Below are 13258 nucleotides of genomic sequence, written 5' to 3' on the forward strand. Positions count from 1 at the left end.
GTTCCACAAATAAACAGAGGGAGAGAGAGAGAGAGAGAGACAGACAAACGTACACAAAATATTTCAAATATGTTTTGACACTGACAGAGGGAACGTGGGGGATTGGCAGACGGGCAGGGGCAGGGGAAGCCGCCCTTGGCAGTCGGATTATTCATATTTGAAATCAAACATCCATAGAGCACGGCCCACTGGGGACTTTTTCTACATTTGTCGCAACTTCTAGGCCAACTCTCTCTCTCTGCCAAAGATGCCACACTCCAAAATACTTACTCTCGTTCTCGTTCTCGTTCTCGTCTCGTCTAATATAGATGGAATACTTAAATAAACATGCAGGATGCGGAAGAGGAGTGCCCACTCCCTCTCTCCCTTAAAGCTGTTGGCAGTTTAAAGTGTTTAAACCACAAAACAAAATGTGCGAATCGAAACTGCGTTTGATAATTCATAAATAGCAAGTCGTTTTATTCGCAAAGAGGTTTACATTCAGACATTTATATTTACATGAAACATACGTCGCACGAGTGCACAGACGAGTAATTGTATTCGTATTCGTACTCATACTCCTATTCGTACTCATACTTGATACTCAGTTACTTATTTTGTACAACTTAAGTCGGCAGCTTAAAGCGAATTGATTGGTTTGTGTGTGGTAGGGAAACGTAGGAGATTCGAGGAACCAGTAACAGTATTTACAGCTTAAACATGAGCGAACACTTCTTTAAGGTTTTTATTTATAAAAACATAAACATAAAAGAAAAACTCTTTCCCTGACTACAAATTTCAAGCCCTTTCTGTCTCCCAATGTACCATTATTTTAAAACAACTTCGAGTAGCATTTGTAACATGAAACTCCATCATTAAATATCCGTTTGATATGTGCAAATGGGTGGGCTGCTGGTGCGTGGAATCATTCACATCGATTGAAGGTACTTGGCATGAGAGCGGACTGAGAACTGCATTGGAACATCATTGTTGATAAATATTTGTGTTAAGCTTTTTGCTAATCTGCTAAGAGTATAAATTCGAGACCTAAATAAAGTAAGCTTATAGCCAGGTTTTGTCATCGGCGGCATCCTTGTCGTTGCCCGGCACTGCCCCTGTCCGACCACCCAAATTGGCGCGTCGATAGTTATTGTTGTGCGGCGATGAGGAGGAGACAATCTGCGTCTGCAGCTGCAGCTCAACGTTTTCGAGGGGTAGGGCTGCAGGGTTCGTCGACTGTCAGGAGAGCAGCTGCGTGGTTTGACTTTCCATTGCCAGAGCGGAACTGCTGGTGTTGCTGGCGCCACTGCTCTGGCCAGTCCAGCGATGCTGCAGCTCCTGCTGGTACGGCGCCCGCTTTCTGTTGCTGTGGCTCAGCTGATCCACTGGCGCCGAGTGGCGGTGCAGGCTCTCGTGCTGCTGACTGGCACGCAGCGGAGCATTGCGCAAGACTCCTAATAATACACAAAAACAATAAAGAATATAATTCTGACGTTATAACACTCACCACAATGTGATATTCGATGCGATTTCGGTGAGCTGGGGCAGGTGTAAAGTATAGACTTTTGTGTGTCTGTCAATATTAAATGGAAACCTCATTAATTATATCTCACACTGCTCAGGAATTAGAGTGTTTGTGCGCTTACCATTCCGCTTAATACGATTGTGATCGGGCGAACCGGAGCAGGAGTATCGTGAGGTTAGGTTGTCCCTTCGGTTGAGCGAATCTGCGCCCACGCGCACGAACAAACACCAGCGAAAGACCATCTTGAAGCCGTACCTAAAGCTGCAAGGGAATGCAGGGAGAAGGTTTACATTAAAGCCACTGGAAATGGCTACAATCAAATTCAATTTGATGTGCAGGAGGCGTAGGGCGTGGCACTGTGCTGCTCGATTATCTATTTCCGTTTCCGCTTCGCTCGTCGTCGCTTCAGCAGATCGACGGACAAATTATTCTGCGCCCTCTTTGGATTACAATTTATAGCGTCGCAAGTGCGCTGTGTGTTGTCTCTCTGTGTGTACAGCAGCGTATAAATTAACAAACACCTTCATTGTCCTTATCCTTCGTCATTTGCATAAGGGTCTCCAGCGCTCTGGCACTGACTAGGGTACTGCTGCTGGCACTCCACCCTGGCGCCCACCCACCAATAGTCAGATATCCGCTGACTGAGCGAAATTAATTGCAATCGTTACGTTTTCCCGGATACGAACACGGACATGGACACGGACACTGAACAGTCAAACAGTCAATTCGCAGACAGCTCCACGTTTGACCTTTTTTTCGAGGGGGGGAGGTACATATGGCTATGAATATCCATCGTTATGATGGTGTCATGGATTGGCAAACTATATTCATGTGTGTTCACTGTCCAACATGGTTGATTATGAGTGCCAGCAGCACAGCACAGCAAGTACATTCATCAATTTGCAGGCAGGAGAGACGACAACCAATCAGCTAATCCTTGCTGAGAAGGAAAACTCAACTCTGATGCTAATTCAAGCGCAGATGACATAATTTTGTGTGTGCGTGTGTGCGTGTGTGCGTGTGGCGTACTCACCGCGAATTCATCCAGCAGTAAATAATGGGATTATACATGGAGTTGCTCATCGCCAGCCAATAGATGGCCAAATAGAGCTCCTGTATAAAGGGTGCCTCCGTGATGGCCGGATAGCAGGACGTGACCAGAAAGTAGCTGTGGAAGGGCAGCCAGCAAATGGCGAATATCAGCACGACGACAATCATCATTTTTACCACCTAAACGGGAGAACAGGAAGACAGGAAAAAACAGTAAATAAATGCTACAATTTATGCCTTTAAATTTTTAACTTTAAAAGATAAATCTCGCTCTTAGCTGAGAGCAAATAAATGAAATGTTAATTGCTCACCCGCCGCTTGCTGCGCACATTCTCCGTTTGCCTGGGCGTGCACTCGCCGATGGTCTTGGAGCCCCACAGCTCGATGCCCACGCGGGAGTAGGTGACCGTCATGGACACAATGGGCAGTATGTAGGTGAGTATCATGATGAGTATGTTGTAGCTAAAAGGAGTTGCAGACATCATTGTTACAAAAATCCCTTATAGTGAGTCAGGCAAATGTCTGTGTAAGCCATTATCTATGGCTGCACATTGTTCTGCTGTGAGTTTATTGAGTAAGTAGCAATTTGGTATGAATCTAAAGTTAATGGCCTTGCATGTGACACACACAGAACAGCCAGGACATACACACACAGGAGCAGGGTACAGTGAGCGCTTCAACCAAATTGCCGTACAAAATGGCTGTAAAAAGCAACACGTTTCGTGTGCCCCCAACCCTCCGCTTCCTCCCTCTTCCGCCTCACCGTCGCCTCCTATTTTATGCCCGTTGTTTGGTTGGTTGAGTTCGGTTCGGTTTTGGCTGTTTGTCGTTTGTCAACTCACTGCCAACTGACAGTTCCAAATGTCCGCTTTTACGACTCCTATCTCCTATCTCCTATCGCATATCTCTGGCATCCTCTTACCCGAATGGAATACGGGCTGCGGGCATGTCATACTCCAATGTTGCAGTCGCTGATTGTCCCACATGCACGTGCAGCTGCCTCTGCCTCTGTCTCTGCACCTGTCCTTGCACCTTTATTTCGGAGGCAGCCACAAAAGCGTTGACTTGTGCTTGACTTTGCCCCGTGGCTGGCATCCGTTTGCTCGTAAATTCGTCACAGCTTATGCCACCTCAATGATGCGGAGTCCCTTTTACCTCTGGGTATTCTATACTCACATGTACTCCAGCATGGAATGATTCGTTTGACCATCCGGCCACTCCGGATAGCAGACGGTCCTTGTGCTGTTGCCCTGCACCGGCACTTCCTCTGTCTTGTAGAAGATCATCATGGGGCAGGAGATGAGGGTGGAGGCCAGCCAGATAACCGCGGCAATGGCCAAATTGCATCGCTTGCTCATCCGGGGCTGCAGTGGCCTCATAATGGCCACGTATCTGCACACAGAACACAACACAACAAAAAAAAGCAGAGATTTTTAATACAATCAAAGGGGAGCGCACCGGTCCTCCGGCATTCTGAAACTTTTGGCAGCGCCCGCCAGAGGCCAACCCGGAAACCATAAGCTGATTATATAAATGGGTCTCGCATGGAGAAGCCAAACAAAAAACCTCCGTAAAATGCAATTTAGCGGCAGGCCGCAGCGGCATGTTGGAAAATTCCGAAAATTCAATTAATTCGTTCCATTTTCGTCAGAGCAAAGACCATTAATTGCGTACGCGGACTAGGACACAATCGACTAGGGATAAATAGGCTCGAAATGTTGGGACTGGGAGGATGCTTCAATTTCCAATAGATTAATTTCAACCCAAAGGCTCTTTTTGTCGGGGTTTGCTCTCTTGACAGGCAATCGTTTAAGTTTGCTTTTTATTTTCATTTGTATTTATGCTGGCAGGCAAAAAAAAAAATCTCCATAAATCGAATGAATGGGTTAGCCCGCATATAGACATAAATCTATCATATTTTTGATGTACTTGAAGTCGTGATTGATATGGGTCGAAGCGTGTCCCTTGAAGTATTCATAAGCTGCCGCCTGGATCAGGTCTGGATGGGATGATTTTTATGCTCTGCCCTGCCCAAACCACTCACCTGTCGATGGAGATGGCCATTAAAGTGAAGACCGAGGCGCAGATGCTCAGCATGGCGATGAATTGTGAGATTTTGCAGTAGAGTTCCCCAAAGGGCCAGTCGCTGTCCAGCATGTAATAGTAGTTGAAGGTCACATTCAGGCTGGACACCATGGCATCCGCAATGGAGAGATTCACTGGAGAAAAGAACAAAGAACCAAAATCAGTGGACTCTGCTGCTTATCTGGCTTCAGGTTCAAGTGGCAAAAGTAAGCAAATTATGGGGACAAGAAAGGAAGAAAAAACAAAAAAGAAACAAATAACTTTTCTAAGGCAGTCGGGACACCTTTGGTTATTTATTTATGCGTTGTACATTTGTAATTAGTGGAGGAGTAAAGTGCACTTTCACTTGGCAGCTTTTTCCGGCCGTGCATATTTGTTTGCCTGACAGCTGAATGGGGGAAAACACATCCGCTGGCTGGCTGGCTGGCCATCATTCATTACTTTGATATTACTTTTTATTGTGTGTGTTTCATTTGCATGTCGTGTGGCGATTTACATGCCAATGAATCAGCAGCAACAACAACAGCCACAGAATGGAACAGAACAGCGCAAAAAGCAAAAAGCGATATGCAAAAAAAAAGAACGAGAGAAATCAAGAAAGTGAAAGTGTCTTCGCCTTTGTTTACTTTTCATTATCTGCCGTGGAAGATAAGGCGACAAAAGAAACACGAAAAACAACGGCACAAACAATAAAGCAAATGTTCTATGGCTGAACATTAGCCGCCGTTGCCCCCGTGTGCCGTGTTCCATGTTCCATGTTCCACGTTCCACTTTTCTAGTTCTTCTCTGCTTTGCTCTGCTTTGCTCTGCTCTGCTGCGACGCCCACGACACGTCGCGACGTGTCGCATTCTAACAAACGACCTGCCCTGCCCTGCTCTGCCCTTCACCCTGGATGCTGCTTGTGCCTGCGGCTTGGACCTGTCAGCCACGTAGCCAAATATCGATTCACAGCCTCATTTTAATTAATAACAAAAGGAAATTTTTCAGTTTTACCCCAACTACACACCGAAAATACTCTCGATTCGCAAAAACTAATTAATGGCAAATAATTAAGTATTCAAATCGGTTTAATTTGCGTTTAAATATTTACACAGCAGCAACAAAACGACTCTCAAGTGTTTGAGAAAGTCGCGCGACTCTGGCGTGGCTGTAAATACTCTTTTTCTGCTCAACAAACTCAAACAAAAGATGCAAATACGCATTGATAATGAACCCAAAGAAGATTAACAAACGGTGACTGAATGCCCCGCGACCCCCGGTCCTCCCCTGGTAATGGCCCATGGTGGAGCAGTCGCTGCCATTCCGCCTGATTGTGATGTGAATTTAAATTTTGGTGCTCAGAAATGATTTAGATGTCAGAACTTGTTACCAATAATAATCATAATAAGAATAATAATAATAATAATGATTGCCCAATGTGCAAGTAAGTATTTATAAATGCAAATTCATCATGGCAAAGCCCCTGCCAAAAGCCCTTCGAGCTCACTGGCCATTTATGTACTTTAGTTTACATAACATAATAATGATTATCATAATGATAATGATGATAATAATCATTACCGAAAGAGGCCAGCATCCGATTACCAATGCTGAGGGTAGCATAGAAAGCAGCAGGAGAGGCTGAGGCAGGGGGCACTTTGCCTTTTTCCATTGTTTGATTTTGATCTTGGACACAGGAAAAGAGGAACGAGAGGCGGCATAGGGACACGCAGTGTGGGGCGAGTGTTTACCCATTGTTTTAGCCATGCTTTGTGCATTTTTGCTGTCTTCTTGCCTTAATGGTTTCGACCCTGCAAGTGGAACTGCAACTGGAACTGCCACTGCACACTGCCTTCGAATGTACTCCCACACGATGCATAAACTTGCATGGAAGCTGCGTGCGCCAGTATTGTGTGTCCATCAGAAAAGTTTACCGACACCCAGCGGGCATCCTTGAATGCCTCATAAATGATGTCCTTAATGTCGTTATCACGATTATGCACTGCTGCAGCAGCACACACAACACACATCACACATCTTTCGAAAAGTTTTCAAAGTCGGGCAAAGTTTTTGTGTGTGTTCTGCCGGGAGGCGGCATGTCAAAATATGCATTTGAATTATTAAAATTGTCGCTTAGACTCAAAATGAACATTCCCGACGCTCCACTGCACCCCTCTACACTGCAAAATAAATGCACTTGGAAATGTGAAACGTGACTGAACGAGAGATTCAATTATTAAAAGCCATCGCCGAGTTAACAAGCAAACTTGATAGCTCGAGGCGGAGGATATTAAAATTAATGACATCATAGATGACAGAGGTTCCGCCCCGCTCCGCTGCATGTTTTGGATATTTGCTTAGCTTTCCCCCAGCGTGTCAGAGGTAATGTTTCCCAAGGTGCACAGTGCACTTAATTGGATCAAAACGGCAGCCAAGCTTGCACCCAGATTGAATTTAAAATGAAGCAAAAACAAGCAAAAACAAAGAGCAAAAGAGTAAAGACGCAATCAGCGCTTTGGGCAATAATTAAAGGGTAAAGCAAGTTAATGATTTGGGTGGTCTACCTGTATGTTTGCACAAAGGATACAAAGGATATCCCTGTGCCGCATGCGTGATATTTGCATTGCGTATTCGTCGCAGTGTTTGCACACGTGCCTGTGCCCGTACCGTTCGACTCACCTATGAAGTAGTTGGTGACTGTTCGCATGCGCTTCGTGGTCATCACAATCCATACGACAATTAGGTTGCCGCCCGTTGCCACAATGACCATGCCGCCAAAGAGTATGCTCCACAGGATCTGACGCCACCAGGGCATCACGAATGCAAACGAGTCGGCCGTCTCCATGGCTGGGCCCCTCGTGCCAGCAGCCTCGGCGGCAGCCAGCGGCACAACCGTCGACACGCTGCATAGAGGAGGAGGAGAGGAATGGTGGTTGGTGGAACAATGGAGGAATTAGTGACATCGAGATTAAGTGTGTGTTATGTTTCATGTCAGCCCACCGCCTCGCCCTAAAACGACTGCCAAGTGGGTGATGTGTGATGTGATGTGTGTGTGTCTCTCTATGTAACCATGGGAGTGCCTATGTGTGTGCGTGTGTGTGTTTGAGAGGATCCTGCTTTCCAGGATGTTGTCGCTATTAAGCATGTGTAATTGTGCGTGCGTTGACAAATCCGTGTTCTTCTGCAGCGCCGTCTGCCACATAAAACATTTTTGGGTAGACATCCCCATCGTCGGCTGCTGCTGCTGCTGTTGTCGTCGTCATCTTTTTAATATTTTTCGTGTGCCTCGAAAGCTTGTTTATTTAGGTTCACATCTACAAAAGTGTTTGAATAGACGACGACGACGACGTGGGGCATAGAAATGGGAGCAGGGAGCTTGGCACAGCCGCAGGAGGCAAAGGATTTGCTGTGGCGCCACACTCAACTCCGTCAGCCTGTAGCCTGATAGTCGGCTAGTCCGCTAGTCGGTCTTTATTGGACACACACACTTGTAAGTGCAGGGGGAGCGGAGATTGTGGGCCCCCGCGATGTCATTTAATATGCACATATTGTGTTGAAGAAGGCCCATAACTGGCAGGCCAGGACAGGCCGTGACTCCTGGTGGGTCATTAGTGTTTGCCACTCCACTCTTCAGAGCAATTAAAAATGTGCACACATAAGTAACTCTCACTTTACAGTGGGGAGAACACAGCCCGAGCTCCTCCCATCTCACATGACGAACTGCCTGACATTTGCATACATAAATTCCCATTTGTTTGAGAGCCTCCTCCACGGCAAAGAGGATTATTGATTTGTTGTTTTTTGTGGGGCGCGTGGCTAGTTTTTTGTCATGGCAAACAATGGCACTGCCTACAGCTGCCGTTGAGCTTTAAATAACGCATTGAAAGTGGCCAAAAAGGGTTCAAATATTTGCATAGCAAAACTGATAATACAAAGAGAAGAAAGACATATCAAAATTTCATAATCAAAGCCTTAAACTTGGCAGCTGGAAAGGGTGTACGGTTTTCGTTTTATTGCTGCTGGTTTCGCTTTTGTTTTTCTATCTTTTTTCATCCATAAATCGGAAGCAAAAGCAAACAAAAAATCAAATAATGGAATGGCAACAGCGAATGATACTTTGGGGCGGTTATTGGAGAGCAAAAAATGAAAAGGAAAGCCACTCGGAAAATGTATTTTCGATGCGTCAAATGCGGTCATGCCAGAATAATTATCTGACTTTGAGTATTGCCGCAGTCACAGAGCCACAGACGGAGAGGAATGGAATGAATGTTACTGCAGTAAGTCAGTGGGACTGCAGCTGGGAGACGTTTGCCCCAGGCTCGATTAAATATGGCACCGATTTCTCTTCGCTGTGTGGGTGTTTGCCTCTCCAGCGTAATGTATTTGAAACGGAAATAAAGAGCTGGCACTGGCACTGGGCTGAAAGCGGAAATGTCTCAATGAATGACTGACTGAATGACTAGCGCAATGAAGGCATCATTAGAGATGCATGAAACTCGCACAAAAGAAACCTAGAACTCCACAGATTTATGGGCTTACCCCACACTCAGGGCTGCTGTTTGTCTGTGTGTGTGTGTGGATTAATTGAGTTTTGTGTGTCATAATTAGGCATTCGAATGGGACGGGGCTCAACTTACTCCTGGCTGAGATTGTAGGCGCTGCCAGCAAAGTCTGGGCTGTAGTCGGGCAGCGGCGTGGCACTGCTCAGGGCATTGTACAACAGGACGGCGGGTGTGCTCCAGTTGCTCCAGTCCACAGACTCATCACCAGCCAGCCCTGTGCCGCTGTCGTTCTCCATCATTCCTTGCTCCGACAGGACTTATTGCTCTTTGTCCTTCGATGTGTGTGCGCAGCTAATGTTGCGTGTCCCTTTTTGTTCTTCCTTTTATTTGTTGCTATTTGTTTTCCATTTACCAGAGCCTGGAACCTGAAACGACAGCACATTAGTTAATTTCTTTTAATGTTTTATATTTTACTTTTATTTCCATTTATTTTGGGCATTTTCTTGCGCTGTTTTGAGTGTAAGCTTTTGAGACTCATTTGCTTGAAAAGTTTTTGGAGTTTTTTGAGAGGCCCATCCCTTACGTGCTTCGATTTCGATTCTTTTCTTGTCTTTCTTGGGTACGTGACTTTTACACGCCTCACCTCTGACCCCCGCTCCTTCCCTTCCTCTCTCTCGCCTCATTTGTGGTCTGTTCCATGACCCTCGAAAGAACTTTCTTGCGGCTTGTTTGCTGCTGCTAGTTTCTTTCAATAAGCTGGCTCACACTCTGCCACAGACTCTCTTCACAGCGACACAAAAAGTTCGAGAAAATGTGTAGCTGCTGATGAGTTCACGACTATTAAAAGCAGACGGCACTGTACTCCCCATTTTTCGGCTGCTTCAGGTAACGATTTCTATTGATTGAAATGGAATTCGTGGTCGTAGATATTAGGTTTCAGGTGGCGCAAACAGAGCGACAATAAATGTAATTCATTGCTGGAGCTCGACTAAGTGAATGCCTCCCCAGAGCTAGATTGAATTCCAGCCACAAGTGTCAGCCCGTAACCTTTACCCTGACAGATCCTTGCTCGAGGAATGCCCATAATTTGATAGTTTTTACAGTAAAATTTTATTCTTCAACTTATTTGGAACTACTTAAATTTGTTGGGGCACCAAAGTTGCAGGGAAAAAGCATAAAAGTTTGCACCATGAGTGCTTGGTGCTCTCGGTGAAGGACCTGCCTGGGTTTGTCCTTCAATTATGACTGAGAACTGTCAGTGCCAGGTCAAGATACTCAAAATTGTAAGAGCAGTGCAGTAGAGTCTGGCTGGTGGTGTGGCCCTTAAAGTTGAACAAAAAGGAGCAGAAAGTGTTCTCTTTTTATTCATTTTTGAAGGGCACAGCAGAGGCGCTGCAACTGCTTATTTTTAGAGCAAAAGAATAGAGGGAAAATATGGGAAATACAACCTCATCATCAGAGCAGTCAATAGTCAAAATCAACACCCACTCTCCACCCCTGCAGCAGCTGCAACGAGGAAGAGCCGAAGAGGCAACATCGACAGCTACAAAACAAACAGCGTGGCGTGGAGGCGTTGCAGAAATCAATTGCCGGCAATATGTCTACACGGAAAATGATTGCAAAATACACAAAGCATATGCCACAAACAAATTAATAAGTGGGAAAGGAATACACTCTAGATGGAAGCGATGATGCAACCGAGTTCGAGTCCGGCAAGACGTTGCACTCTTAATGAAACGTAAACAAAGGGAGAATCTTCAAACGAAATGTCCGCGATAATTGGCAGATCGCAACGCCACTCGCAGCCTTCCCAGGGCCCAGGGACAGGCGCAAATATTTGCCAAAATAGCAAAATTCGTAGCCCAGCCCCGCCCCTGCCCGGGGTCCTTTGTGACTGATGGCCGTTCAAATTGCGTTTTCTTTCAATAATCGCAAAAAATTACATTCACTTTTTTTGCTGTTTGGGCGGGTGGCATTTCAGTGAACTTGAAAAATGGCCCAACTGTCACGTTCCATGGCAAGTGATGAAAATGGCCGATGCTCGGGCCAGGGCCAGGGGCAGGGCCAGTCTTGGAACTGTACTGGGGGGAGCTGTAAACTTTAAATGAATTTGTCAGTCTGTCTCTGGCTCTTGCTTTGTGGAATCTTTATCTCGCAGCTAGCACGCGACTAGGCAGAGTGGAGGCCAATAGTTGAGGCAGGATGCCAAGACGAGTTCTTTTCTCTATAAATATCCCCAGGCGGGTGCTGCTGGGAGCATTCCCCAAGCGTGGAATCACATTCGCAGCATATTGATAACGCAGTACAAATATGAACAACATAAATAAAGTGAAATATTTGTTGCCAGCTAAAACGCTGCCAGGATACTCCTACTCGGCGTTTATTTGAGCCAGCAGCCAGGGAGCGCACATTCGGCATTCATTATGACTGAGAATAAAAGCTGTCTGCACTCTCTTTGCCGCTCTCGCTCTCTGTCTTTTTTGTTGTGTGTTTGACAAGTCAAGTGCTGGGTGGCTGCGGGCTGGCCGTGTCTCCATGGGCAGCGTCTCAGTGTGTGCCACAACATATGTATGTCAAAAGGAGAGTGCGGAAAGGGGGCGTAGCACGCCATGCCCCGCCTGCCGCTTGTCGCAGCGGTCTACTTTTGGCCAGCAAACAGCACACAGCGCACATGTAGCACACTTTCACTTCCTGCCACCCACTCCGAGAATTTCTAAAACAATTTATTACAAAAAAACAAAAAGAAAACCCCGAGCAAGGTCTGCCCTCCCCTTCCTACAGGCTGCAGCTAGTACGGGGAGCTTCATAATAATAAAACGAAACGTAATAAGTCCTGTGGCAGTGCCCGAACCCCACTACCAACCCCCTTCTCAATGAACTTGAATTGTAATTACCAACGCCTTTCAGCGGGCTTAAATGAGCGTTTTTAATTTGCCCACAAGCACCCACTCACGGATACCACATACACACAACGAAACAATTAAAAATATAAGGCACAGAAAACATATAATAGGAGGAGCATAAATTAAATGAGGCTGCAAATTGGCCACATGCGCCTCCAGCGCCTCGCAGCGCCTCCAGATCCTCCTGCGCCTGCTCCTCCGCTGCGTACAATGCGCACAAAATTCATCAAAATGATTGTTTAATGAGCTTCAGGCCCCATTGCCCATGCCATCCATGCCACATGCTACGAGCGAGCCATTCATTTGTTTCTTCTTTCGCACCTTTCGAAAGAGCAGAACAATAACATTCACACAAATTAAAAACGGAATCCCATCTAATATATAAATAAATCGAACTGGTGTGAGGAATGGGCGATAAAAACAGACACATGGATACAGCTACAGCCACAGCCAGAGAGATTTGCATGTAGCATGAGCCCGCAGGGTAGGAAATACTTTGTATGCCCCACTGTTGGGGCAGGACAAGTCGCTGGTTGCTCTCCGCTTTCTGCTTCTCTTTCAGTTTTGCCACAATTTAATTGCTCCAGCGAGTTCCTTGTGCAAATTGTTGAAAATTGAAACTAAAACGTTGGAATGTTAAGTGCCTCAAAGTAATATTTGTGGAAAGGATTGATCATCGAGTTGGAGGAGCAGTATTAACAAAGGTCACTCGCATGTAGCGCCGAGGCAATTAGACTTTTGCTGCTCATCAGCTGCCGGATGTGGGGCTAAAACGTGAGACAAAGTCCCTGTGCCAGCCAGCTACATGCGAGTTCCTGTACGTGTTCCCACCGCTAGCGTAGCATAAAGTGTTGTGGCTTTAAGCAGCTTTAACGCAGAAATTTAAGAGGGATAACAGCAGGAGGATAGCAGCAGGAGGAGCAGCAGCATGGACATGTGTATCCTCTGGTGGTCCGCTGCATAAATTGACCAGAGCTTGTGCTCATATCGTAAGCATTATGCGGCTCCCAGCACAAAAAGAAAGCCACAAAAGCCAGCACCAGCATCAGTGGCGACTGGGAGTAGTTGACCGAGCACTCATACGACCTGTTGTACGGCTCTGGCCATTGGCAATTGCCGTTCTAAGTATTGCCATTACCAATTACCAGCAAGGGACATAAACATGAGTGGGCTCCAGGTGGGTGAAAACCGAAATGTGGAGCCATTTCAAAGCCATTCGAATGTCTTATCTTAT

General features: G+C 46.1%; 1 protein-coding gene across 1 annotated transcript; it reads right to left on the reverse strand.

Moving 5' to 3' along the window:
* Positions 1–438: 438 nt before the first annotated feature.
* On the reverse strand, positions 439–9536 carry LOC117898611 (tachykinin-like peptides receptor 99D). The gene is made up of 9 exons (XM_034808164.1): positions 9257–9536; positions 7299–7522; positions 4599–4773; positions 3731–3946; positions 2866–3016; positions 2538–2734; positions 1626–1765; positions 1487–1552; positions 439–1433 (listed from the first exon to the last, which is right to left on the reverse strand). Exons 1-9 carry the CDS (start codon positions 9418–9420, stop codon positions 1219–1221), a joined length of 1548 nt encoding a protein of 515 aa, XP_034664055.1. The 5' UTR covers positions 9421–9536; the 3' UTR covers positions 439–1218.
* Positions 9537–13258: the final 3722 nt, after the last annotated feature.

This window comes from Drosophila subobscura, chromosome O, assembly GCF_008121235.1.
Source record: "Drosophila subobscura isolate 14011-0131.10 chromosome O, UCBerk_Dsub_1.0, whole genome shotgun sequence".
Classification (NCBI taxonomy): Eukaryota; Metazoa; Arthropoda; class Insecta; order Diptera; family Drosophilidae; genus Drosophila; species Drosophila subobscura.